Raw genomic sequence first — 27,767 nt, 5'->3', positions numbered from 1 at the left:
CTTTTTTTTTTTATTTAAGAGGAAAAAGAGAAAAACACAAAACAAACCAAAGCGGCGTAAGGGTACACGCAATACAGAACTACAAAACAAAACAAAACAAAACAACATAACAGTAAGAAATTACCTGCTAGTAGATTACACACTATCTTCTTGAAAATAGTTCCTCAAATCACAGTACCAAAGAACACAAGGTGGACATTCAAACAGGGAGACTGCAAACAGCTGTGTTCAATGTTCCAAAAACATTGATAAAGTCAGCTATTTAACACCCCCAAACACACTTGCTGTTATATCCGTTAGAGCTCTTTTTCTTTTTTTTTCCCTCTCTTTTTTACAACAAAATTTACACATCTTGGATTTTATTACTCCTTAGTGCTTATTACTTTCTTTGGGGGGGGGGGGAATACAGTCAAATATGGCAAAACAAAGCTGTCAGTCAATACCAAGGATAGACATAGCACATGGTGTAGAACAGAGTACAAGTTTATCAACAATGGTTATCAACGTTGTCCCTTGTTTCCTTAAAAAGAATTGTCTATCTTATTAGATATTATAAAGTTGGACAAAACAGTAGAGAACAAGACCAATAAAACTTAGGCATTGTAAACATTACAGGACTTCCAAAGAAGACAATAGTCAAACCAGAATGGTCTTGAAACTCTCCCAAGATCCTGATCAGGTTTCCTCCATTGTCCACTCAACTCGTGCCAGCATGAGTTGGCCAGCTGGCTAGCAGAGTGATGAGCTCTGCCAAGGATCTCTCTGATCCTGCAACCCTGAAGAACATGCTGTGTTTCTCATTTCTTAGAGCCTTTTTGGTACACCCTTTTGGTGTCTTGGTTTCTAGGAAAAGACCCAAACATGAAACATAAAATATGTCTGTTTTAAAGACTCAGCACTGAAATCTGGTATTGTTGGAATGTGACAGGACCAAGTATCAAACCTGTTTAAGACAATTTAAGTATACAGATGCTGTTCTATTCCATTTTATTTTTTTTGGTTCACCAATGCCAAATCCTCTTACATGACACAACTTTCCTCAAGACATTTCCACTCCAATCAATGACCTACATATGAATTATTTTCTCCAGGACACACACATATATATGCGTGTTTTATGATATGTCTCCACCAAGTCATGCTGATGACAAAATTAACAATCCTGAGTCATTCCAGGCCTGAGAGGAGAAATAGAAGGCTAATCTGCCCTTCCTGTGAGCTGGTGGAAGTCATGTGGGGAATAGTAGGGGAAACTAGCCAATGTGTCCATGTTGTGATTCTGTGGAAACTATTCTGGTTCTCAGAAGAAAATCAAGAAAATAACTTACACTTCCTGTGAGCTAACCACTGCATTGGCTGGGAGAGGAGCACCACAATCACCTCCTCCCACCACCAACAGTCTGACTGGCTTAGAGGACATGCTGAGTTAATAGCAGTGGAGGTATAAAAACATCTTCCTTGTATTACTTGATTGAGTTTGCAGCCTAAGGCTAGTATTATTAAGCATGTATTTAAATTGGGAAATAATGGTAAAAGAAGTTGCAAAAACTTCATAAGTATATGGAAATTAAGTAAAACACTCTTAAACAACCAATGGGTGACTGGTGAAATAAACAAAGAAACTTAAAAATACCTACAGCCTAACAAGAATATAGATGCAAAATCTGTACCTTATGGGATTCAATGAAAGCAGTCCAAATAGGGAAATTTATACTAGTCAAATCTCACATCAGGAAATAGAAAGAACACAAACAAATAATGAAATGTTGCATCTCAATCTTCCAGAAGAAGAATGGCAAGCCAAACCCAAATCCCATACAAGGGAGGAAATTATAAGACCAGGCAAGAAATTCATGCAAAGAAAACAATTCAAAGAATTAATGAATCAAAGAGGTGCTTCACTGAAAGAATAAAAAAATTCATAAACCCTCGGACAACCATATAATAAAAGAAAAAAATAAAGACTGAAAACCATGCATTGATGAATCAGAAGAACAAAATAACTACAGATCCTATGAAAATTCAGAAGATCATCAATATCTACTTGAAAAGCTTGTACTTTCATAGGTTAGAAAATATAGAAATGCACTGATTCCTTGATACATATGAAATGCCAAATCTGATTCAAGAAGATAAAAAATTCTAGAAAACACAGTATCAGTTAATGAGAATGAAGATCTAATTAAAAATGTATCAGCTGCTGGGCATGGTGGTGCACTGCTGTAATCCCAGAACTTGGGAGGCTGAGGTACAAGGATTGTTGTGAGTTTGAGACTAAACAAGGCTACAAAGTGAGCTCAAGGCCAGCCTGACCTGAATAATGAGAGCCTATCTCTGGAGCACATCAAAAAAAAAAAAAAAAAAAAAAAAAAAAAAAAAAAAAAAAGAAAAAATAAAAACAATGTCAACAGAAAAGCAAATGACCAACATAAAAAAGACTAGTTCCTGATGGATTTACTGCTGAATTCTACAATAAATGTAGAAAAAAATTTAAGGCCACTGATGTTTAATGACATTGAAAAAGAAACTGTTCTCCTTAACACATTCCTGGAGGCAAGTATTACCCTGATACTAACACCAGAGAAAGACCCATCCCAAAAAAGAAAACTATAGGACAGTTTTCCTAATGAACATAGATGCAAAAATCCTTAACAAGATACTAGCAAAGTGAATGTAGCAAATCATCAAGAAGATTTTAAAACCTGAACAACTTGGATTCATCCCATGAAGGCAGGGATGTTTCAGTACATGCAAATCAACAAATTTAAATGTCATATCAACTCAGGCAAAAACAAAAGTCACATGGTGATCATCTCAATAAATGCACAATAAGCTTTTGATAAAGTCAAGAACTGATTTGTGATAAAAACCCTACACTAAATAACAACAGATGACCTTTATCTCAAGCTGATAAAATCAAAAAATGACGGGTTTGGGCATTTAGCTCAGTGGCATAAGCACCTGCCTTGCAATTGTGTAGTCATGAGTAGGATCACCAGTACCGATAAAAAGAAAAAAACAACAACAACAAAAAATCAGACAATGACAATGAAAATCCAGCATCATACTAAATGGAGAATAACTGAAAACTTTCATTCTACAGTTATGAAAAGGACATGGATGACTACTATGACCACTACTATTCAATATAACTCAAGAAACATTTAGACAAAAGAGAAAAGAATAAGTATATAATCGAAATTAGTTAAATTATCATTGTTTACAGATGATATGATACTCTATATAGAAGATGCCAAAAACTCCACCAAAACTGTCCTAGAATTAATAACCAAATTCAATCATGTAGCTGGAGACAAAGTTGACAATCAAAAATCAATAGCATTTCTGTATACAATCAACAAACTCACCAAGAGAGAAGTTACACAAACCAGACCCTTTGCAATAGCCTCGAAGAAAATGAAATATTTCGAAAGAACCTAACAAAGAAAGTAAAGGACTTACATCTGGAAATTTATAGTACATTGGAAAAGGATATTGAAGAGATTATCAGAAAATAGAAAAATATCCCTTGCCCATTCTGTGCATTGTGTTTTCACTCTGTTAGTAATTTCTTTTGATGTACAAATATTTTTTAATAAGGTGGGGTCCCTGTGGTTGATTCTTTAAAATGTGTGTTTTGTTCACGAAGTCTAATTAGAGTTTCTGTTTTAATATTTAGATCTTTCATCTACTTTGACTTATATTTATTTCATGGTGATAGAAGTGTCCCGTTTAAGTCTTTAGTATGAGGAAAGTCATTTTCTTCAGCACAATTTATGGAAAAGGCTATTTGTCTTCCACTGAACCTATTTGGCTCCTTTATCAAAGACAAGGTAGCAGAATGTATTTGTAGTTCTATTTGCTTTTTCTACTCTTTTTGGATGATACTCACGTCTGTTTTTCTGCCAGAACAATGCTGATTTTCTGATAGTAGCTTTCTAGTATTATAGCAAGTCAGGAATTGTGATGCTTCCAGACTTGCCTTTGTGGCCCAGCAATGTCTTTGGCGATCTAGAGCATTTTGGTTTCCAAATGATTTCTAGAAATGTTTTCTCTACATTTGTGAGCTATCCTAATGGTATTTTGTTGGGCAATTAATTACATCTATATGACAGTTTGCAATAAGATTTTTTGAGTTTTCTCCATATCATTGAAGGTAGTTTTACTGGTCTCTTATACTCACCAGATGAAACCTAACATATATCATCCTAAGAGTTTCAAACTGTTGAGTTCTTCTTCCCAAGGATATCAAAAATAATATATTTTTTTTTGTTTGTTTGAGGCAGGATTTCCCTATGCAGTTCGGGCTGACTGTGGACTCATTTCTTAGTCCAGTAAATTCAAACTGATTGTCCTACTTCAGCCTCTTAAGTCCTGGGATTACAGGTGTGCACCTAACACTTGAAAGAATTACTGGTGTTTTTTGAAACATGAAGAAACAGTCATGAGATACACATGTATTCATTAAGTGCTATTCCCTTTAAGGAAAAGTGTTTAATTTAACACATAATATCTTCGGGGTGTAGGGAATCACAAGATGTGTTTCTATCTCTTATGGGCTGGTGATGCCAGACCAGACAAACAACAGAAACAGGAGATGTCACAGGTAGGAATATGAATCAAATGTGAGCATTAGTATTAAGAACTCAGAGAGTATTGTATTTAATGATGATGAGGAAAAGACCAGTGGAAAGCAATGGGAGACCTGGTGGGCTTAGCTTGTTCTGACTATAGATAATTCTTTATTATAAGAATGAATATCACAAATTTTGAAATATTCAAACTATGTACTTTGTACCCTTGAAAATATTGAGGCTTGGCACTGTAGCTCAGCTGTTTTGTAGCTTGGCACAACAGATGCCATCTTGTGCCCTGCATTTATCTCATGCTCTGTATTTGACCCAGGAAAATTAAAAATCACTCATGATATAAGTTCCATGAGAAAATCAAAAGGAGCTGTACCCAAAGAAAAAAAGTAACCTGCTAAAAAAGAAGCAGGATACAGGTGTCAAATAAAAATTCATTTAAGATTTGAGCTAAATTGTTTCCAAACAGGATGTCTTTTGTGATTCTCTCTTTTAAACATGATTAACTTTCCAGTTCAGGGTCACTTGTTTTGATTCTGAAATGGGGAGGGTGGTCTGTATATAAGTGGTTCAGCTATTTAAATTCCAAATTTGGATGCTTGAATTCCTATACTGTTGTTCACAAACTCACCTGAAGATACAGAAAGATTTACGGACACAAGCAAACATCAGGATTAAATGTCGGTGCCCCTGAAATGAAAAAATAGTGAAAAGGATGGAAGAAAACGACAAACACCATGTGTTATGACGCCCAATCCTTTCCACAGCATTAAAGAGGCAGAAACAGGAGAATGGTCATGTAAGCAAGACAATCTAACCTACATGGTGAGTGAAAGGCCAGCCAGAACTACAAGGTGAGACTATGTCTTTAAAAACAAAAATAAAAATGAAAAGTGTAAAAAACAAGGGAGAGAGAAAGACTATTAAAGGAAAACAAAAACAATAGATCTGAATGAAAACTGACCTAAATTGGCAATTATGTAAAGATGTTGCAGAGGAAAGCTGGCCATGTAGTAGCATCTGGGCAGCAGTGACAAATACAGAGCTAGAAATGGTGCCTATAGTGCTACAGCACAACAGTGACCTCCTTCCACCAATAAATCTGCAATTTGCTAGAATGAAGAGGTCCAAAAGCTCATGGAAATCTTAAACTCACAGCAAGCAAGTAGCTTCACACAAAGGCTTTGGAACATGGCCTTTAGCAGATATTTCGTGTTCAAATTGAAACAGGACAAATATAATCCTGCCCTGTTTGTTGTGAAACGCACCAAGTTGATTGACTCACAACACTGAGGAATGAAGTCACAAAACAAAAGAAGTTCAGAAAGTTTTCTGGGAAAAAAGAGAGAATAGCCCTGGATTTTCAGGAATGTTCTTCAGTGTTTAAGGCACAGGCCTATTGTCAGGGGTCATTTTACAAGAAAGTCACAATGCGGGTACATTGTGGGTCTCAAACTACAACCAACCTATAAACTTGTGGCTTAACTAATATTATTCAACCCTCGAAGAAGTCACCCAGAAAAAGTATGTTTGAAGATCTAAGGGATTTTGTGGAAACAATAGTCCAGTTGTTCTGGTCATTGAGTATGGTAACTGATGCCTCTTTGGACTTCCTGGAGGAGGTGGTGGTAACTGTAGTACATTTCAAGCTGTTGTTTTTCTCTTCAGGAGGCATGTAGACATGGTCACTGCATCTTCACTTTCTGGCTTTCTTCAGGTTTGCCTCTAGCAGGGATTGTTGTGTTTAGGTTTTTACACTGACTCCTTTGAGTTTCCATTTCCTCTCTGACTGTATATCAATTCCTCTCTACTTTGACCTCCTCTAGTAAAATAGCAATACTATTTGAATGGATAAAGTAATGTTTAAACGTTTAAAGAAATATTATTTAATGGGTGCCTGGGATTTAGCTCAGCCGGCAGAAGCACCTGCCTGAGAAGTGCTAGGTTGTGAGTTTGATCCCTGGTACCTAAAAAAAAAGTGTTTTAAACTGCAATGAAAGAAAATAATTTCATTGAAGATGTAGATTAACAAGATTTTTAATTAAGTATGTCAATGGCAAATTAAGCATTGGTAATAATCATATTTAGAATCCAAATATGTTAGGCTGCATATTGAGCTCAGTGGTCAGAGCACCTGCCTGGCAAGCACAAGGTCAGGAGTTCAATCCCTGGTACCAAAGGAAAATCTACAGTTGTCAACCCTGTAGTGCTATGAGCACAACTATTGAAATTGATAGTTGTTCATTAAAAAGCTTAATGTTTCTTTTGTTGTCTATGAAGTACCTATAAATAACATGGTAACTACAGTGAATAATACACTGTGCACTATAACATTGCTATTTGCTAAGAGCTGCTCTTATTTTTCCCCATATAGTTGAAAGATGAAAATGACTGGTGATGATAGAGAAACTGTGATAATAATCTTTTCAATTTTATTGGATATTTCACTACATCCACTAAGTACATTTTATTTGCTACAATTATGATAAGTGAAACAAATAAATAATTCTTAATGTTACAGGCAACTTTGTTAGTCAGAAATATAGGCAGTCAGATAGTTATATAATGGAATGAAACTCCTGACCCACTATGTCTGGTAGGAGTTTGTGTTCTATAAAATAAAAGAATGAATTTTAGGAACAAAGGAGGTAAAGAGCAGAATATACTACTGAGAGAAAAAAGTGAAAGGTTTTTGCTCTAGATAGGATATTACCACAGTGGGAAGCAGGCCAGGGGACATTTACACTGAGGTCACTTACCTCTCCCTTAGGCAGCTTACCTGTGGCATGAAAAGAGTCCCAATCAGCTACTGGCACATCAGCAATGACACCTTTAAGCACCTCCACAGTCAAAAAGTAGATATAAGCCCCCTCACCATGTATCCAGTAGAAAAAGGCCGACATCTAGTGGTCATGTGATCCACCTTCTTACAATAAAGGCCATTTTTACTTTATATTCTCTCATTTACCACAGTGAAAACCCTATCAGAAAGCTTCTGTCTGAGAAAGCAGGAAGGGTCATAAGTGGGTTGTCAAGGACTCTGTATCTTCTAAGGACTTTATAGAATAAAATCATGGGGTGAGATGGGCTTAAGGTGGGGGAAATTGGGAACTCACAAGGCAGATGGGCATAACTTTGGACAGAGCTATGTTTAGCCAGTATAATTAATAGTTCAGTCAAAATCATTTACACTGCAGACAAATGGGGAAGCGAGGTCATAGAAATCAGGCATTTTATAGAGCAGTAATTCTCCTCTATGGGATTGGGGGGATGACTCCTGACTTCAGCAGGGTGACAGGGAACAATTTAGAAAATCAACTTTTAGAACATGGATGCATTTGCTTGGTATTTTCTCTTGAGGCCTGTCCCATAACAGGAGGTATCTGTCTTCACAAAGCTGCAAGGTATGTGGGCTTCTGAGCTGGCTACATCTAGGACCTGATCCTGTCTCCCTGGCTATATATTTCTAACTAACTCAGCTGCCTATAACAACAGGGCTTGCCCCTCAAAGGAGCTAGAAAATAAATTCAGATTGCTTGCAGGATTGGAAGAGACAATCACCTCCTGCTGTGGGCCAAATCTCAAAACAAAAGGTAAATTAAATAAAACCAAGTGCTAAGGAGAAACAGTCCAAATAGTTCTCTGATCACCCTGAGGAACTCAAGAGCCCCCATCCCAACCCTCTAAAAGAAGAGTCTCTGCTCTTAAACCTGCCCACTTACTATGACTTGCTCCCATTTGCTCCCAATTTAATCAATTTTACTTGAGCAATTAACCTTATTGGTTAACCACATTTCTATCCCGCCTTATGCTTAACTTTCAGATTCCCATTTTTCCCTCCCCTGGACCCATCTAACCCCATGATTTAACTCTATACAAGTTTCTCAAAAAGACAGAGTCTTTAGCAACCCACTCAGAACTTTCCTGTCTCTCAGACAGAGGCTTTCCTTCTCCCAATAAATATATTCCACTCTTAAACTCTATCATTCCTAAAATTCATTCTTCAATTTTAGAGAACACAAACTCATACCGGATATATAGTACGTAAGGAGTTTCATTCCCCTATACCATTAACATGAGCCAAATTAACATGACTATACTTTTATAATGTCTGAAATTTGTTCCTTTTTCTGCAGTTTCAAGTGATTAATACAATTCCCAGTGATTATAGTCCTGGCAATATCTAAAATTGTATACAACAATCATTATAAGTGTAAAATAATTGCTTTGATTGTATTATTTAGCAAGACATAGACTTTGCCATGGCACTAGTTTATATCTTACAAAAGAGAAGGTTCACCTATAATTGTTCAGAAAAATTTCTACATTATTGGCTGATTGAACAATTTTTAATTAGATAAACTGTATTTTTTCAGTTTCTAGAAGGCTTCTATTATATTATTGAAAGCTGTCTGTAGGCCTCTTGGACCTTGGCTATATATATTTTGATGAATAATTCTGTTTTGAAACTTGTATGAAGATGTATTTTTATCTTAGGATTAAATTCACTGCATTGACACTGATAGAGTGAAGCAAAAGCCCACTGCATTAATTTCCATTGGATACTCATGGCATTGAGCATGTGAATTACTGAGGAGGTAGATTAGCTTCATACATAGAAAAGAATCAGTACTGTTAGGATTTTGTGGCCCAATAGAGAAGCCCAATGATAGGATTATTTCCAAAAGATGAAAATATTTCCAAAAGATGAGAAATATAAAACAAAAAGAGGCCTTCATTCCGAGAACATGAAGAGAGATGTCTGGCACCCCCCCCCCACTGCTGGAGTCCAGTGATCTCTCTGGCGGATACGTGGGATGGAGGTGTGTAAGTAGCCTCGGTTTTGGGTGGAACCTAAGGAGGGCATTAGGGATGCACAGGTAGCCCACTGGTCATAGATTTGGCACCATAGGTAAATTTACAGGTGCGGGAGGATGGCGTCACAGGTAAATTCCTAGGGGCAGGGGAGATAGGGTCTTCCTGCTTCTGGTTGAGGCTTTCCCAACTACAGAGTCCTGTCTGGGCCAAAACCCTTTCACAGAATATAAGAAAAAGTAGCAGTGTCCTTTCTATTTAAAGAATGTGGAGAGGAGCCTCAAGCCACCAATGGTTTGCCTTTTTTTCTGATGGATTATGGGATTATAGGTTATATCTGAAATTTGGTGGTGCTGGCACTGACATTGAAGTCATGTAAGGAGCTGATTGGACTTTTCTTTTGGCCCCTGGGAAAGGAATGAGGAAGTTGTATTCAGGGAAAAACCAGGAAGTAGCCATATGGGTAAGCATCCCTGATTTGATCTTTCACCCTGATGAACTACCACCATGATGTCCTTTAATTTAGGGCAAAACTCTTTAAAGTACACCCTTCAGTTTAAATTAAGAAATGAAAATAAAGAATTTTTGCTATGTGTCTTCTCCCATGGTTAGTGGTAAACAATTCATAAGGAAAATTTCCAGTCATTTCCTTAATGCCCTGAAGATAGCATAAACAAAACTACAGATCAGTTCACATTCAGAAAACAGAAGCAAAACTAAAAGGCAGGGATAAAGCCTTTCAATGCAAATGTTCCTTAAGAGCTGAGATCAACATTTAAGAATACAATCATTTACAGATTTCTCTGACTTCAAGAAAGAGAAAAATTCACACTGTTATTGTTATAGGTTAATGAAACTCAAGGTCTACTATGTCTGGTATGAGTTTGTGTTCTCTGAAGTCAAAAAATGAATTTTAGAAAAAACAGAAGTCCAGATAATATAATTATTGGAAGAAAGAAAGCTGTGTGAGAGAGAGCAAATGTGTCCTGACTGGGTGGGCAAAGACTATTTTCCAAGGACTTTAAGTGAAATCATGTGGTGAGATGGTTTGTTGGGTGGGAAAATTGGGAACTCACAATGCAGATGGGCAAATGATGGGACAGAGCTATGGTAGCCAATAAGATAAATAGTTCAGGTAAAGTTGATTAAATTGAGAACAAAAGGGGAAGGGAGTCACATAGGAAGCAGGCATTGTTAGGCAACAGTGAATCTTCCCTTAGGGGTTTGGGAGGGTCACTACTGAAGTCATCAGGATGATAGGAACTATTTAAAATGTCAGTCTTTATAAGGATACATTTCTTTGAATGGTGACTCCTGACTTCCTCATAGTGCTAGGGAACTATTTAGAATATCAGTCCTTAGCATATGGATGAATTTGTTGATATTCTGTCTTGAGGCTTAGCCCGTAGCAGGAGTTGTCCATCTTCTCCATAGTTGCAAGGTATCTGGGTTTCTGGATGGGCTCCTCAGAGGACCCAGCCCTGTCTCATTGCTAATCATAATTAACTAACTCAGCTCCACATAGCAGTACTTTTAGGAAAATTGAATACAGATGTCTTGTGCTCTGGGTGAATGATCCTGGATGACAGTGTGCAACATATATACCAGTGTTGCCCCACAATTCATATGTTTTGAAATTTAGTTTTAGTTTATTTTTTCTTTTTATCCTTGAAATGAAATGGATTTGGAAATGAAAAGCCTGAGGTAAGGCACTTTGGTACACATATTCCTCTGTGTAGTTGAGATCAACACTGTTGAAGACAACCAGCTTCAGAAGTCTCTGATTACTTTCTATCATTTGGGATCCTCTCTTGCAGGAAGGAGTTCCTTTCCCTGTTTATTTTGGACTCAGAAAGAAAACAGTTGAGCAGCAGTCAATCAGTGATGAAGAGGCGGGCTATATGAAATGTCCAATCAGGTGAGCGGTGGCAGGAGGTCTCTTGGGTCTTTTCTGGTGTGTAGACATTTTTTACCTGTCTGGAATACAAAACTGGGAGCAGAATGCTTGCTGGATCTCATTTCCTGGTTTCGAAGTCCTGTGGCCTGATCAGCAAAGAGTCTGGGAGACCCTCTAACCACGGAATGGTGAGGCTTTGAATTGGAGCCCATAAAAAGGGCAGAATTGGGAAAAAACAGTTACAAGTGGTTAGAAGCAGTTCTGGTGTGTGTAGACTCAGGTATTTAGTTAGTGTCAGCTCCTGAGCTCTTCTAGCATTGGCCTTGGGTCATCCACTTTCCCTTTTTCTCCTGCTGGGAACAAGGGTGATTCTGTGTCCCCAGAACCCTGAATTAACTATGATAGCATCAGAATGGATTATCATCTTTGAAATTTTCTACTGTCCTGGCACCTCCATCATAAGGAGCAGCGGAAGGAGCTTGGAAAGGCCCTGACTCTGATGCATTTTGTAGCTGGAGCAGCAGTACTTAGCTTGGTCTCTGCTCTTATTCCAGGGATCAGCAATCCTGATGTTCTAAAGTTTATTAATGTATGTAATGCAGGGCCTCATATCGCAATGGCACTTCTTAAACCTGTACTTTTTTGTATTTATAGGGATTGCCTAAATGTATGTTATGTTCTCACATTTCCAACCTCATGACAGGTGTTGGCAAAATCAAGAGAATTCAGAGTTGTGTAGTGATGTGCTTCAGTGGAGGAAGGATTTCCAAACACCTGGTGAACTCCTGTGCAAAGAATTTCTGAACATACTTCATGTGTCACATGTGCTCATAGACTATGTTTGTGAGAACATCCATAGAGGTTTGAATTTTGAGGAAAAAAAGCAGATATAAAAGTGTCATCAAGGGCAGGGTAAAGGGTGCTTGCTAACGACAAATTCTAGAAAGGGGTGCCTGTTAAATTCTCACTGAAAAATGCCTAAATGTAGTCATTTGCATGAACATATAAATACATGATATCCTTCTGAATGGAAAGGAATATGGGTGTTATCTCTGAATTAAGAGCTAATTTAATAGCTTGGTTGATCATATACATTGTTTAAATATGGAAATGCTCTGTAATGGACTTTACTAATTCCTATAAAGGAGATGCCCTAAATTGAAACTGTGCAGGGATATCAATAGTCTAGGCATGAAGGGTTTTCTGCTTAGCATGGATCACAGGAGCATGAAAAGGATGTGGAGGTGACTGGCAGGACACAGTGTGCAAATAACAGGACATACAACAGAGAGGGTCTTCCCTGAAAGTCAGGTAGTTCTTAGGGTAAGCATGCAGTTAAAGTTGAATTATGATTTCTTCCTTGAGGTGAATAACACCAGCTCTGCTAACAATCGGTATTCCACATCCCTGTCAACCCATGAATTCTGTGTTCTTCACTTGAGATCTAGTTTTGATTATCTCAAATTATGACCCAGTATCATGAAGGTAAAATTTAAATTTTTTTTTTTTGTGCCAAGGATGGAACTCATGATCTCAAGCTTGCAAGTTAGGTTTTCATGCTGCTAGTTAAATACCCAGCTCTGAAAGTGTTTTCTGTATATTATGGATGATATCAACATTTTTCCTCAGAAAATGTTGAACATTGTGGAATTTTTCTATATTGTATGGCTAAATTTTTTAAAGCAAACCAAAAGTGTCTTATGCAGTCACTTTTCAAGTTTCACATTGTCTGTTGGGTGTCTCAGTCAGGGTTTCTCTATTTCAGACAGCTCTGTAACTTAGGCTAGCCCCAAACTCAAGGAAGTTCTCCTGCATCACCCTGCCAAGATATATTTCTTCTATCTGAGTGGAAAGTAATCACTTGTTGACACTGAGGTATAATTTGAAGCTTGCACTTGGTTTCATTGTTTATATGTTTTTTACATACAGCAGTTTTCCATGAACATTTGAGTTATTATTTATGTACCATATTTGATGTTATTTATGTTTTGTTCTGTGAAACCAAATTGAAATATCAAAATGCTGCTTAAGTATATTAAGAACAAAGGACTTAGTGGCCTAATTGAAATTTGAAGAGATATCTTTGGGAGTACATCAGAGTGATTGATGAGATATTTGTCTGCCGCTGTGCTTTATGGATGCTGGGCCTATAGGTTCTCACTATAAGCTCTGCATTACAGACAGTGCACAGGGACTCTTGCAGTGACTCAGCACAAGAATCAGTGCTCCTATTTGGCTGTTACATTAGCTGTGAGTTGCAATATAGCATCAAATTTGCTGTCTCAAAAAATGTGTATATACAAAAAATTAATCCCCAAGATATGGAATTAAGATTTCAAGAAATCAGTCTCCATTCAGCTGTTTTGTTTGGTTTTATTTGTTTAGTTTAGTTTTGTTTTATTGAGACATGTTTTCTCTATGTATGTCAGCTAGATTTGAACCCCTTATGGAGTGCAGAATTGCCCTAACCTCAAAGCAGCACTCCTGTGTCAGCCTCTTGAGTGCTGGGATTATAGATATGTGTGTTTTTACCCTAGAAAATATTGAGGCTTGTAACTTAGCTGTGTTGTAGCTTGTCATAATAGATGCCATCTTGAGCTTTGTGTTTAACTAGTGCCCTGTATTTTACCCTGAAAAATGGAAAATCACAGGGTAGAAGTCCCAGGAGAAAAGCAAAATGAGCTATACCCAAAGAAAACAATTGACCTGCTCAACAGAAGAAGCAGAATACAGTTGTCATCCAAAAATTATTATAAGATTCTAGCTAAATGATTTCCAACAGGATCTTTTTGTGATTCTATCTTTTAAAACATCTGTAACTTTCCAGTTCAAAGCCTCTTGTTTAGATCTTGAAATGGGTGTGGGGGTTCTGTGTACAAGTAGTCCTGAGACCATCTAATGAAATTCCACATTTCTCAAATGAGTTGCTTGGATTCCTGTATTGTTGTTCACAAACTCAACACAAGCTTCAGAAACCTTTACTGACACAAGCAAACACCAAGATTAAATGACAGTGCCACTGAAATAAAAGAATAGTAGTTTAAAGGAGAGGAGAAAAAGACAAATGCCATGTGCTATAATGCCCACCTCTTTTCCCCAGCAATGAAGAGGCTGAAACAGGAGAATGGCCATGTATTCAAGGACAGCCTAACCTACATAGTGAGTGCAAGGCTGGACAGGACTCCAAAGTGAGACTATGTCTTTAAAGCAAAAAACTAAAATGAAAATAATAAACAACCAAGGTGATAGAAAGACTATTTAAAAAATCAATAATAGAGCTGAGTGAAAGTTGACTTATGCAAAATGGGAATTATTGAATGATGATGCAGAAGAAGGAAGGCCATGTAGTGGCATGCAGGAGGAAGTGACAAACACAGATTTAGGAATGACAACTATAGTGCTACAGCACAACAGTGACCTCCTTCCTCCAATACATTTGCAGTTCACTAAATGGAGGACTTATAAAAGCTCATGGAAATGTTAAGCTCAAGGCAAACAAGCAGATTGAAATCCAGGCTTTGGAACATGGCCTTTAACAGACATTTCATATTTAAATTGAAATAAGAAAAATATAATCCTGCCCTGTTTGATGTCAAATGCACCAAATTTAATGGCTCACAACTTTGAGAAGTGAAGAAGTTACAAACCAAAAGAAGATCAAAAATTTTCTTAGAAAAAAAGAGAGAAGAATATCCCTGGATTTTCAGGAGTGGTCTTCAGTGTTTTGGCCACAGACCTATTGTCAGGGGTCATTTATACAGGAAAGTCACAATGTGGGTACAGTGTGTGTCTCAGACTACAATCAACCTATAAGCTTATAGCTGCTTAACTAATATTATTCATCAGGGGAACAAATCAGCCAGAAAAGGTATGTGGAAAGAGCCAAGGCATTTTGTGGGAATGATAGTCCAGTTGTTCTGGTCATTGAGTATGGTAATTGATGCCTATCTGAACTTCCTGGAGGAGGTTGTGGTAACTGTAGTACATTTCAAGCTGTTTTTTTTTTCTCTGCAGGAGTATGTAGACCTGGTCACTGCATCTTCATCTTCAGTTCTGGCTTTCTTCATCTGTGCCTGTAACAGTGATTGTTGTATTTAGTTTTTTGCATTGACTCTCTGAGGTTCCAGTTCCTCTGATTGTATATCAGTTTCTCTCTGCATTGACATCCTGTGCTAAAAGTAGTATTTGAGTGAATTAACTGATGTTTATACATTTAAAAATATTCATTAATACAGGCCAGGGATTTAGCTCAGCAGGCAGAAATGCCTGCCTGGAAAGTGCTAGGTTGTAACTTTGATCCTTGGTACCTAAAAAAAATGTAATTTAAACTGCAAGGTAAGAAAATAATTTCTTTCGTGAAAATGTAGGTTTACAAAATTTATAATTAAATATGTCAATTGCAAAGTAAACATTGTTAATAGTCATATTTAGTATCTAAAGTTGTTTGGGCTGGGGATTGAGCTCAGTGATGCAAGGAGCTGCCTAGAGAGCACAAGGTCATGAGTTTAATCCCTCATACAAAAAAAAAATTCACAGTTGTCAACGATGCAGTGCTGTGAGCACATTTATTGAAACTTATGCTTGTTAATTAAGAGGCTCAATGTTTCTTTTTTGGTCTGTGAAATACCTGCAGATAACATGGCAATTACAGTGAATGATGTACTGTCCCCTATAGGATTGCTATTTTCTGAGTTGTTTTTAGTTTTTGTTTTCCCACATATTTGAAAGTTGAAAATGTTGGCTGATGCTAGCTAGAAAAACTGTGATAAAAATTTTTTCAATTTAATGATATATTTCCCTATATCCATTAAGAACATTTATTTGCTACAATTACTCAAAGTCAAATTGATAAACAATTCTTAAAGTTACAGACAGCTGAGTTAGTCAGAAATACAGGCAACCATACCGTGATAAAATGGAATGCAATTTCTGACCTTCTATGTCTGGTATGAGTTTGTGTTCTCTAAAGTGCAAGAATGAATTTTAGGAACAACAGAGTTGAAGAGCAGAATATATTTATTGAGAGAGAGAAAGTGAAAGTATTTTGCTCTAAATAGGACATTTTGGGAGAGAGAGGTGGAACCAGGGAACTTTTACCTGGAAGTCACTTTCCTTTTCCCTATTCAACTGACCTGTGGCCAGAAAAGAATCTCAATCAGCTACTTGCATATCAGCAATGCCACCTTTAAGCACCACCCAAGTCAAAAACTATATGTATGCCACCCACACACTTCCAAAAGAAAAAGCCAGACCCCCAGTGGTCATGGGGTTCTCTCCATATTCTTAGAATAAAGGCCATTTTGACTTTATATTCTCTTCTTTACTACACCAAAAATCCTATCAGAAAGCTTCTGTCTGAGAGAAACAGGAGGGATTCTGAGCAGATAGCAAAGGACTCTGTCTTTTATAGGGACTTTATAGAATAAAATCATGTGGTGAAAATGCTTTAAAGTGGGTTAGATTACTGAGATTACTGAGGAGGTAGCTTAGCACAATAGAGAAGGTGAATGTAAGAATGTAAAAGTGGCCTTTTATTTAAAGAATGTGGAGACAAGCCCACAGCCACAAAGGGCTTGGCTTTTATTTTTTTTCTGACTGACTATGGGGTTATGGGGTATATGTGACTTTTGACTGGATGTGGTGCTTGGAGGGGACATTGATGTCATGCTAGGAGCTAATGGGAATTTTATTTAGGCCCCTGGGAAAGAAAGAGGGTGTTATAATCAAGGAGAAAAGAGGAAGTGGCCATGTGAGTAAGCATCCCTGAGTTCACCTTCTTTCACTTTGAACTACCACTATGAGGTCCTGTAATTTTTCTAGGGCAAAACTCTTTCAAGTACATACTTTGGATTGAATGAAGAAATCAAAACAAAGAATTTTTGCTATCTGTCTTCCTCCATGGCTGGTGATAAGCCATTCATAAGAAATATTTTGATTCAATTCCTTAATGCATTGTCGATACCATAACCAAAATTACAGATCAGTTCACTTTCAGAAAAAGAAGAAGCACTTAAAGGCAGGGATAAAGTCCTTCAATGCAGGTATCCCTGGCAAGGTGAGTTCAACATTGTGTAATATAAACTACAACTGATTTCTCTGACTTCCAGAAAGAGAAAAGTTTATACTGATATTGCCGTAGCAAAATCAATCTCCAGGTATGCTATGTCTGATATGAGATTTTTGTTCTGTAAATTCAAAGACTGAATTTTAGGAACAACAGAAATTAACAGAAGAATATACTTATTGAGAGAAAGAAAGCTGCCTGAGACTGAGAAGGGGTCCTGAGCAGGTAGCCAAACACTGTCCTTTCTAGGGATCTTTATAGAGTAAAATCATGTGGTGAAATTAGTTTAAGGTGGGGAAAACTAGGAACTCACAATGCAGATGGGCATAAGATGGAACAGAGCTAAGGTAGCCAATAAGTTCAGGTCAAGTTGATTAAATTGGGAACAAAGTGGGAAGGGAGTCACATAGAAATCAGGCATTCTTAGGCAGCTGTGACTTCCCTTATGGGTTTGGGAGGGTGACTACTGAGGTCATCAAGATGATAGGAACTACGTAGAATGTCAGTCTTTAACAGGATACATTCCTTTGAATGGTGATTCCTGACTTCCTCAGAATGCTAGGGAACTATTTAGAATATCAATCCTTAGGATATGGATGAATTTGCTTATCATTTGTATTCAGACTTGGCCCATAGCATGAGGTGTCAGTAACTCAGCTGCCTATAACAGTACTGTTTGGAAAAATGATTATAGATGTCTTGTGCTCTATGGGAATGATCTGGGAATGTCAATGTGCAATGTATATACGAGTGTTGCCTCCTGATTGACATGTTTTGAAATTTAATTTTAGTTGATGCATTCTTTTTTCCTTGAAATAAAATGGATTTGAAAATTAAAAGCCTGAGGAAAAGCTCTTCAGTACAAACACTCCTCTGTCGAGCTGAGTTCACCACTGTAGAAGAATGGCAGCTCCAGAAGCCTCTGCACTACAGTCTATCATTTTGGATCCTCTCTTGCAGGGAGGGGTTACTTTCCCTGTTTATTCTTGCCTCAGAAGGAGGGCAGTAGAGCAGGAGTCAATCAGTGATGAAGGTGCAGGCTATATGAACTGTCCAATCTAGCGAGGCACTGCTGGCTGTGACTTCTGTCTCTTCTGATGTCTCATCATGATTTACCTGTTCTGAGTACAATACTGGTAGCAAAATGCTTGCTGGATCTCATTTAGTACTTTCAGTGTCCTGTGGCCTCATTAGCAAAGAACCTGAGAGATCCTGGAGCCATGGGATGGTGAGGTTGTGGATGGGAACCCAGAAATAGGGTGGATTGGGTGAAACCAGATATACGTGTTCAGGAGTATTTCCGGTGTCTGAAGCCTCAGGTATTTAGTTAGCTTTAGCTCCTGAGGTTCACCAGCATTTGCCATGGGTCATTCACTGTCCCTTTTGCCTCTTGCTGTTGGCAAGGGTGATTTGTGGTCCCAAGAACCCTGGCCCCACCCTGACAGCAGCAGACTGAAGTATCATCTTTGAAATTCACTGCTGGCCTGGTAACTCCACAATCTTAGGCATTGCAAGGACCTTGGGAAGACCCTACCTATGATGCTTTCTGTAGCTTATAGAGCAGTAATGAGCTAGGTCTCTGCTCTCTTTCCTCAGAGTAGCAGATCTGGAATGTCCAAAGTTCATTAATGCCTGTAATGCAGGGCCTCATCGTCACAATGGCTCAACTTAAACTTTGGCTTTTTTGCATTTATAGTGATCTGCTTAATTTATAGTATGTTCTCATATTTCCATCCTCATGACAGGTGGTGGCAAAGGTCCTGAAAATTCAGAGATGTGTAGTAATGTGCTTCAGTAGAGGAAGGCTTCCCAAACACCTGGTGAACTCCTGTGTGTTATACAGAACAGTGCAAAATAATTTCTGAACATACTTAACTATTTATGTGGCACCCTTGCTCACAGACTAGGTTTGTGAGAACAGCCATAGAGTTTTGAAGTCTGAGAAAAATGAAGCAAATATGAAAGTGTTATCAAGGCCAGGGTAAAAATTTGTATAGGACAGATTCCAGAAAGGGCTACCTGTTAAATTCTAATCGAAAATGCTGAAATTTAGGCATTTGCATGGACATTTATACATGATATCCTACTGAATGGAAAGGAATAGGGGTGTCATCTCTGAATTAAGAGCTGATTTAGTAGCTTGGTTGTTCATAGACAGTTTAAATATGGAAATTCTCTTCAATGGACTTTATTAAGTGGTGTAAAGGAGAAGCCTTAGATAGAAATTTTGCAGTGATATCAATAGTTAGGCATAAAGGGTTTTCTGCTGAGAATGGATCAGAGAAGTGTGGAAAGAATGTGGAAGTGATTGACAGGATGCAGGAAGCCAATAGCAGGACATACAACAGAGAGGGTCTTCACTAAACATCAGGTAGTTCTTAGAGTAAATATGAAGTAAAGTTGGGTTTTGATTGCTTCCTTGAGGTGGTCAACACCATCTTTGGCAACAATCAGCATTTCACATCCCTGTCAACCCATGAATTTTGTGTTCCATGCTTGAGATCTAATTTGGATTATCATAATTATGCCCCAGTGTCATGAAGGTAAAATTTGGATTTTTTTTTGTTCCAAGGATTGAACTGATGACCTAAGCTTTCCAGGCAGTTGGTGATGCCACTGAGCTAAATACCCAACTATGCAAGTATTTTCTTTGTAGTATGGAAGATATCCACATTGTTTGTCAGAAAGTGTTGAATATTGTTGGAATTTTTCTTTATTATATGGCTGTAGTTTTTAAAAACAAACCAAAGCTGTCTTATGCAGTCTCTTTTCAAGTTTCACTTTGTCTGTGGTGTGTCTCAGTCAGGGTTTCTCTATTTTAGACAGCTCTGCAACTTAGGATAACCCCAAATTCAAGGAAGAACTCCTTCACCAGCCTCCCAAGATATACTTCTTATATCTGAATGGACAGTGATCACTGGGTGACAGTGAGCTATAATTTACAGTTTGGTCCTGGTTTCATTGTTTATACATATTTTTAAAATACAGCTGTTTTCCACTAACATTTGTGTTATTATTTATGTACCATATTGGATATTATTTATGTTTTGTTCTATGAAACCAAATTCATGTTTCAAAATGCTGCTGAAGTATATTAAGAACAAAGTATTCACTGGCTTAAATGAGATTTGAGGAGACATTATCTATAGTCTATCAAAGTGATTGATGAGATTTTTTTTTCTTTTTTTAAATTTTGAAACTGGTAAAATACAACAGAACAAGGCACAATAAGGCAAACTCAGATTATACTGTGAAATTGGTACACAACTTCACAACAGGTTACTGGGATAACAGTAATAGGTATCACGTATATTTTGTTATCTTTATAATAATTGTTCTTCAATCACATATATCAAAATGAGATGAAATACAGAACATTATAGAACTTATCAAAACAGAACATTGAATAGAGCAATACCATGATTCAGAATAGAGCAAAACAGTAATAAATATATTTGCCTTCAAAGAGATAGTAGAAGGAAGTCCCCCTTATTTGTTATTTTCAACTTCCCAGAAGACGCTCAGATTTGTGATTCCCATTTGCTAACAGGGGTGGAGGTGACAGGAGAAGATGGGTAGGGGAAGTGTGATGTTTGATTCTAGCCCGTGAATCAGTAGGTTCACTATTGCTTAGTAGGGAGACTGGCTGGTTGTTTGGTTTCACAGCGTCCTAAGTTCCAACATGGCGCAGATCTCAGGAGCTGTTGCTGTTTCTTCCCCTGAAAGGGCTGAAGTCTGTCAGACCACCACCACTTATCAGGGAGAGGTGGTGCTTGCTTGGCTTCACAGTGTCCTAAATTCCAGCATGGCATAGATCTCAGGAGCTGCTGCTGGTTCACGCCCTGGATGGGCCGCCGTCTGCCACACCGCCACCACTTACCAGGGAAGGCAGGTGCTTGCTTGGCTTCCCAGTTGATTGATGGGATATTTATCTGCTTCTGTGCTTTGTGAATGTTGGTCCTGTAGGCTTCTCACTGTGAGGTCTGCTTTAGAGACAGTACACAGGGAATCTTGCATTGACTCAGCACAAGAATCAGTGCTCCTATTTGGCTGTTACATTAGCAGTGAGTTGCAATCTAGCATCAAATTTGCTGTGTTCAAAAATGTGTATATATACAAAATTAATGACCAAGACATGGATTTAAATTTGAAGAAATCAGTCTTCATTCAGCTGTTTTGTTTGGTTTTATGTAAGTTTAGTTTTGTTTTATTGAGACAAGCTTTCTGTATGTATATCAGCTGTATTTGAACACCCTATGATACCTAGAATTGCCCTGAACTCACCAAAGCCATCCTGTCTCAGCCTTTTGAGATTCAGATTTGTAGGCAAGAATTTAAGATATCTCAAACCTGGGAGCTCAACCTTCCTTTGAGAAATACATGTATGATCCTTTAGGAGGCAGTGACCTTTGAGGATGTGGTTGTGAACTTCAGCAATGAGGAGTGGGGTTTGCTGAGTCCATCCCAAAAGAACCTCTACAGAGATGTGATGGGCGAAACCTTTAGGAACTTGACTGCAATAGGTAAGGATGAAATACTGTTGTTACTCATGCTGTCAGAATATTGTTTGTTGTCCAGTAGTGCTGTTTCATTAAAATAATGTGAAAATATTTTTAAAAATAGCTCAGATCTGGACCTATTATATCACAACTCTACACAAAATCTATTAATTTGTATATATTATTCTAATGAGCACTGGTATTTCTATGTCTACAATTCAGGAGGACTTGCAGATATCCAGGAAGCTAAAAAAGAATGCAAGATTTCCTGGAGATACTTAAGGTAATTCGCACTCACAAGGAGAAGGAATGTTCCTGAGTAATCAGTAAGCAGAAGAATGGCAGCCAAAGAAATGAGGCACCATTCAATTTAGTGGCAGCAATATTCTCTAAAGATGTATAAGCTAGGGTATGTGTAATGAGGCAATTAAATCATGAAAACATATGACATTGAATATAGATGTGTATGAAAGGCATACACTTTGAGTTATGATATTCTGCTTTCAGTTTTTCTACTCATGTATACATGTGAATACAACACATTCATTATCTAAAAATTACTAAGATTGCAATAGAATTTGAAATAAAATGGAGTGCTCATGTTTCTAAGCCATGCTCTAGAGAATCAGCCATTCTGATTAAAATTCCTAGTAATCTGTTGGAATGTTAGTGCACTCTGTCTGAATATCAGTATGCAGTTTTCTCTAGAAATTGATCCCCTCATACTTGTCCTGGATATATATATATATATATATATATATATATATATATATTTTTTTTTTTTTTTGTCTTTTTCCTTTTTATCGGTACCGGGGATCGAACTCACGACTGCCTGCTTTCAAGGCAGGCATTTATGCTGCTGAGCTAAACCCCCAGCGCCCCCTGGATATATTTTTAAAAACTCAAAATCTGCATAAAATTTAGATACATGCTTACTCATATACAATGCAAATGAAGTTATAACAGATCAGGCCTTGAAGAAGCTTAGCTATCTATCACTGGATTTGTGGAGAAGGAAAATATTAATAGACTCTGTGATTGTGCATTCTTGTAAATCCAGCAAACTAGGAATCAGATTTTGCAGAATGGCAAATTCAAGTTCAAACTTCACAGCTTAATGATCAGTGAAAATCTCTAAAAACAGATTTTAAAAAAGCTATAGATGTTATGCTAATACCTGTTGCTCATTCCCAGCATGGAAAAGAAAAAAGTGTGTTATATAATCTCAAAAAATAAATAGTATAATGTCATTTGCCATAAGAAATAGATGGGTCTTTCTCCCAGAAATTCAGTGAAATAGGTCAGCTATAAAACATAAAAGGCCACAGGGTTTCTTTTAGATGAGAAACCAAAATATAAAACTGTGGAATCAAATGAAAGAGAGTTGATAGAGAAAAGTAAGACTGACCATATGGAAAAGGGAACTACAGGTTAAGGACAGAAAGGAGATTGTGATGGGGACACATATCAGAATGATCTGTATGTGATACACATATGTACCCATGCCCAAAGTGAAGCTAAAGATTCTGCATTTCAAAAGGTACCAACTTTTAAGATTTCCAAATGTGTACCAGTCTTTTGAGAATGGTTGTTTTCAACATATCTTACAAGGCCATTCTGTTGCTTCATGATCAGAATTTCTTAGCAGCCATTAAAAACAGAACGACATTAATGCAGTCATTATACCAAGACCCATTTCACTGTCAATTTTTCTTTTTTTTAATTTAATGTAAGGAAATACTAAACAAAACACAATAAGTAGAAATAATACTACTTTCAAAGTGAAAATAAACAGTATGGAATAGCAAGACGATGATTACATATGGTGTTCATAAAAATAGTTAATCAAATACAAAAGTGAAACATATGAAGTGGGGATTCAAACAGCGAGACTGCAAAGTTTTGTTCAACTCTCCAAAAAAAAGCTTAGTAATATGGTTATCAATCCTATATGTGATGTTTTTCTTTACAGAAATGACAAGCTAGGGAAGTCCTATGGACATACATCTTGGAATCAGTGTAAAGAAGTATTCCTTTGTACTGCAGAAGGTAATGTGAATGTGAAAGAAACAGAAGCACACCACGATGTTCAGATACAGAAAAAATATTGCAGTGGAGGGAAACCCTATGTATGTCAGCAATGTGGAAAAGGTTTCACCAAATCTGGACATTATAAGCAACATGAAAGAATTCACACTGGAGAGAAACCATATGTATGTAAGCAATGTGGGAAAGTTTTTAAAACACGTGCGTATTGTAAGGTTCATGTAAGATTTCACACTGGAGAGAAACCTTATGCATGTAAGCAATGTGGGAAAGCTTTTACCACACAGGGACAGTGTAAGTCACATGAAAGAATTCACACTGGAGTGAAACCGTATGTATGTAACCAATGTGGGAAAGCTTTTAATACACAGGCAGATTGTAAGAAACATGAAAGGATTCACACTGGAGAGAAACCCTATGTATGTAAGCAATGTGGGAAAGCTTTTAACACACAGGGATATTGTAAGAAACATGAAAGAATTCACACTGGAGAGAAACCCTATGTATGTAAGCAATGTGGAAAAGGTTTCACCATCTCTGGACATTGTAAGCAACATGAAAGAATTCACACTGGAGAGAAACCCTATGTATGTAAGCAATGTGGGAAAGCTTTTAACACACAGGGATATTGTAAGCAACATGAAAGAATTCACACTGGAGATAAACCCTATGTATGTAAGCAATGTGGGAAAGCTTTTAATACACGGGCAGATTGTAAGAAACATGAAAGGGTTCACACTGGAGAGAAACCCTATGTATGTAAGCAATGTGGGAAAGCTTTTAACACACAGGGATATTGTAAGAAACATGAAAGAATTCACACTGGAGAGAAACCCTATGTATGTAAGCAATGTGGGAAAGCTTTTAACACACAGGGATATTGTAAGAAACATGAAAGAATTCACACTGGAGAGAAACCCTATGTATGTAAGCAATGTGGGAAAGCTTTTACCACCCATGGACAGTGTAAGGAACATGAAAGAATTCACACTGGAGTGAAACCGTATGTATGTAACCAATGTGGGAAAGCTTTTAATACACGGGCAGATTGTAAGAAACATGAAAGGATTCACACTGGAGAGAAACCCTATGTATGTAAGCAATGTGGGAAATCTTTTAACACACAGGGATATTGTAAGAAACATGAAAGAACTCACACTGGAGAGAAACCCTATGTATGTAAGCAATGTGGTAAAGCTTTTAATACACGGGCAGATTGTAAGAAACATGAAAGGATTCACACTGGAGAGAAACCCTATGTATGTAAGCAATGTGGGAAAGCTTTTAACACACAGGGATATTGTAAGAAACATGAAAGAATTCACACTGGAGAGAAACCCTATGTATCTAAGCAATGTGGGAAAGCTTTTAACACACAGGGATATTGTAAGAAACATGAAAGAATTCACACTGGAGAGAAACCCTATGTATGTAAGCAATGTGGGAAAACCTTTACCCAACATGTACATTGTAAGCAACATGAAAGTTCACACTCAAGATAAAACCAGTGTATATAAGTATCATGAGAATTTTTGAGCACATGTACATATTGCATGATGCATGAAATCTTCACACTGGACAGAAAACTTATATATGTAAGGAATGTGGGAAAGGTTTCAGCAGAAACGCTCATTGTCCAATACATGAAAAAAATTACATTGTTGAGAAACCCTGTTTATGTGACAAATGTGGGAAAGCTTTCACCACATATGGATATTGTAAAATACGTCAATGACTTTACCCTGAGGAGAAACCCTATGCATATAAAAATGTGGCAAAGCTTTTACTGCATAGTGAAAGAATTCACACTGGGAAGAACCACTGACTATGGAAGCAAGTAGAGACACTTTCAGCAGCCATATTGTAAGTGAAATAAGTGAAAAAACTCACACAAGCAATAAATTCTATGTGTTATGGGAACCCTCAGCACACATGATCATTGTTACATATCTGAAAGGGCTCACTGCATCCTATGTGGATTAACAATGTGAGAAATATGGCAATCCATGTTTGTTGTTAAATACACAGAAAAAACATCACTCTTCAGACAGTGTAGATCTAAGTTTACTTTAAAAATCCCTAGGAGACCTGAAGAAATAATCAATAAAGAATTTTGATGTCAATATTTCTTCACAATTTTAGAGAAATGACAAATCTGAGAATCTCTACTCAAGTGTACATGTTGTATTGTTTTCAGTTAATCACTTGTACCTCTTTAGATTTTTTAAAGTGTCTTTGTGCTTCAACATGGTATCTTGTAATTAAACATGGTAAACTAAAATGGGCTTTTCAATTTCAAGTATGGATAGTGTCTATGTACTTAATATTTTGTCTTTAAATATTTTATATTTTTGTGAACTTTAATGTTGTTTATTTAAAGAGAAAAAAACAGAAAAATGTATAGAAATAATACAGAATTTCAGAAAAATAATAAGAAATCACTAGTTGATTTGTTACATATTGTCATCTTTGAAGTAGTTGTTCAAGTTATAAAATTAAAGCACACAAAGTGATATTCCAATAATGACACTGCGAACAGTTCACCTCTATGATCGAACAAAAACTTATTAATATGCTTATCTGTCCTACACACTTGTATTTTTCTTAAAAAGTGTAAGATTAAACATGACAAAACAGAAGATAACAGTTCATAAGAAAACAAGTTAAGGAAACACAGATTTCAAAGCAAGTCCACTGAAGATGTTCACTGTCTATCTTACTATCTCTAGTTTTCTTTGAAATAGTTTTTCCCATCTTCACATGCATTAAATATATACTGAACACTATAAATCTAAGCAAATAATTACAGAATGATGCAGGCTTTTTGGGTCTTCAAGACTGATTTTGAGGAAGTCGAAAATGACTATGATAATGTCTCTCATTCTCTTAGTAATAGCTGTCTTTCTCTTTATGTATGCTCAAATTGAGCATAAGAGACTAGACTAATATCACTCTGAACAGTGAATAATAGCATCCTGAGAAGGAGAAAGGTGAGGAATTGCCTAATAAAAGAAGGCAGAGGACATTGTTAAAAGTATCAGGATTTAAAAGCTACGGTAGTCTTATTGCTTTGTTTAGTTTGATTATATTTTGTTCTGGTCTGTCTATTCATATTAGATTTGAGCACACAGAGAGATAACCCCAAAATAGCAGGTTATACCATGGTAACTATCCGTAATTTCCTATTAACTTAAACTGAAACCCAGCATTACTTACATTGTCTTCTATGATCTTCTTTGAAGCTGGTTTGTTTGAATGCTATTTGGCCTTGACTTATTTTATTCACATTTGCTTTGCTTGCTTGTATCAAGTCCAAGAGTAGAGGCAACTACTCTGAAGATGACAAGATGTAAAAGATATACACTGGGGGGCTGGGGATTTAGCTCAATGGTTTAAGCACCTTTCTGGCAAGTGTGAGGTCATTTGTTTGATCTCCAGTACCAAATAAATAAATAAATAAATAAATAAAAGATATCCATTCCAGGTTTCATTAGTTTTTATATAAAGAGAAAAAATAAAGGAAATAAAAAAACAGCAGTAAAACTGTACACATACTACATAATTTCAAGAAAAAAATACAGTAAGAAATCACTAGTTAATAGGTTTACTTATATATCAGCTGAGCTGAGGCCGGCCCTGCTGCTGCCTTTCCCACCCGAGGCCCATACTAGGACCCCTGGGGACTGGAAGGTGCACATCCAGCTGAGTGGAGGCCGGCCCTACTGCTGCATCTCCCACACAGGGCCCATACTACAACCGCCGGGGACTGGAAGGTGTGCATCCAGCTGAGCAGAGGCCGGCCCTGCTGCCGCCTCTCCCGCTTAGGGCCCAACTACCACCGCTGGGGACCGGAAGGTGAG

The 27,767-nt window shown here is 37.3% G+C and overlaps 1 protein-coding gene across 1 annotated transcript in view; it reads left to right on the top strand.

The window, feature by feature from the left end:
* LOC134474653 (zinc finger protein 431-like) overlaps positions 1-27,376 on the top strand; it is a 44,731-nt gene extending 17,355 nt beyond the window's left edge. The window contains exons 2-5 of the mRNA XM_063243158.1: positions 11,219-11,486; positions 21,759-21,885; positions 22,084-22,144; positions 23,834-27,376. Of these exons, the coding sequence (XP_063099228.1) occupies positions 11,403-11,486; positions 21,759-21,885; positions 22,084-22,144; positions 23,834-25,409 (1,848 nt within the window). The 5' untranslated portion in view covers positions 11,219-11,402 and the 3' untranslated portion in view covers positions 25,410-27,376. The remainder of the gene's footprint in view (positions 1-11,218; positions 11,487-21,758; positions 21,886-22,083; positions 22,145-23,833) is intronic.
* Positions 27,377-27,767: the final 391 nt, after the last annotated feature.

The sequence above is a fragment of the Cavia porcellus genome, unplaced genomic scaffold, assembly GCF_034190915.1.
Source record: "Cavia porcellus strain 051 isolate PalLab524CR breed Dunkin Hartley unplaced genomic scaffold, mCavPor4.1 scaffold_34, whole genome shotgun sequence".
Lineage (NCBI taxonomy): Eukaryota > Metazoa > Chordata > Mammalia > Rodentia > Caviidae > Cavia > Cavia porcellus.
This window is presented reverse-complemented; position numbering and strand designations above follow the sequence as displayed.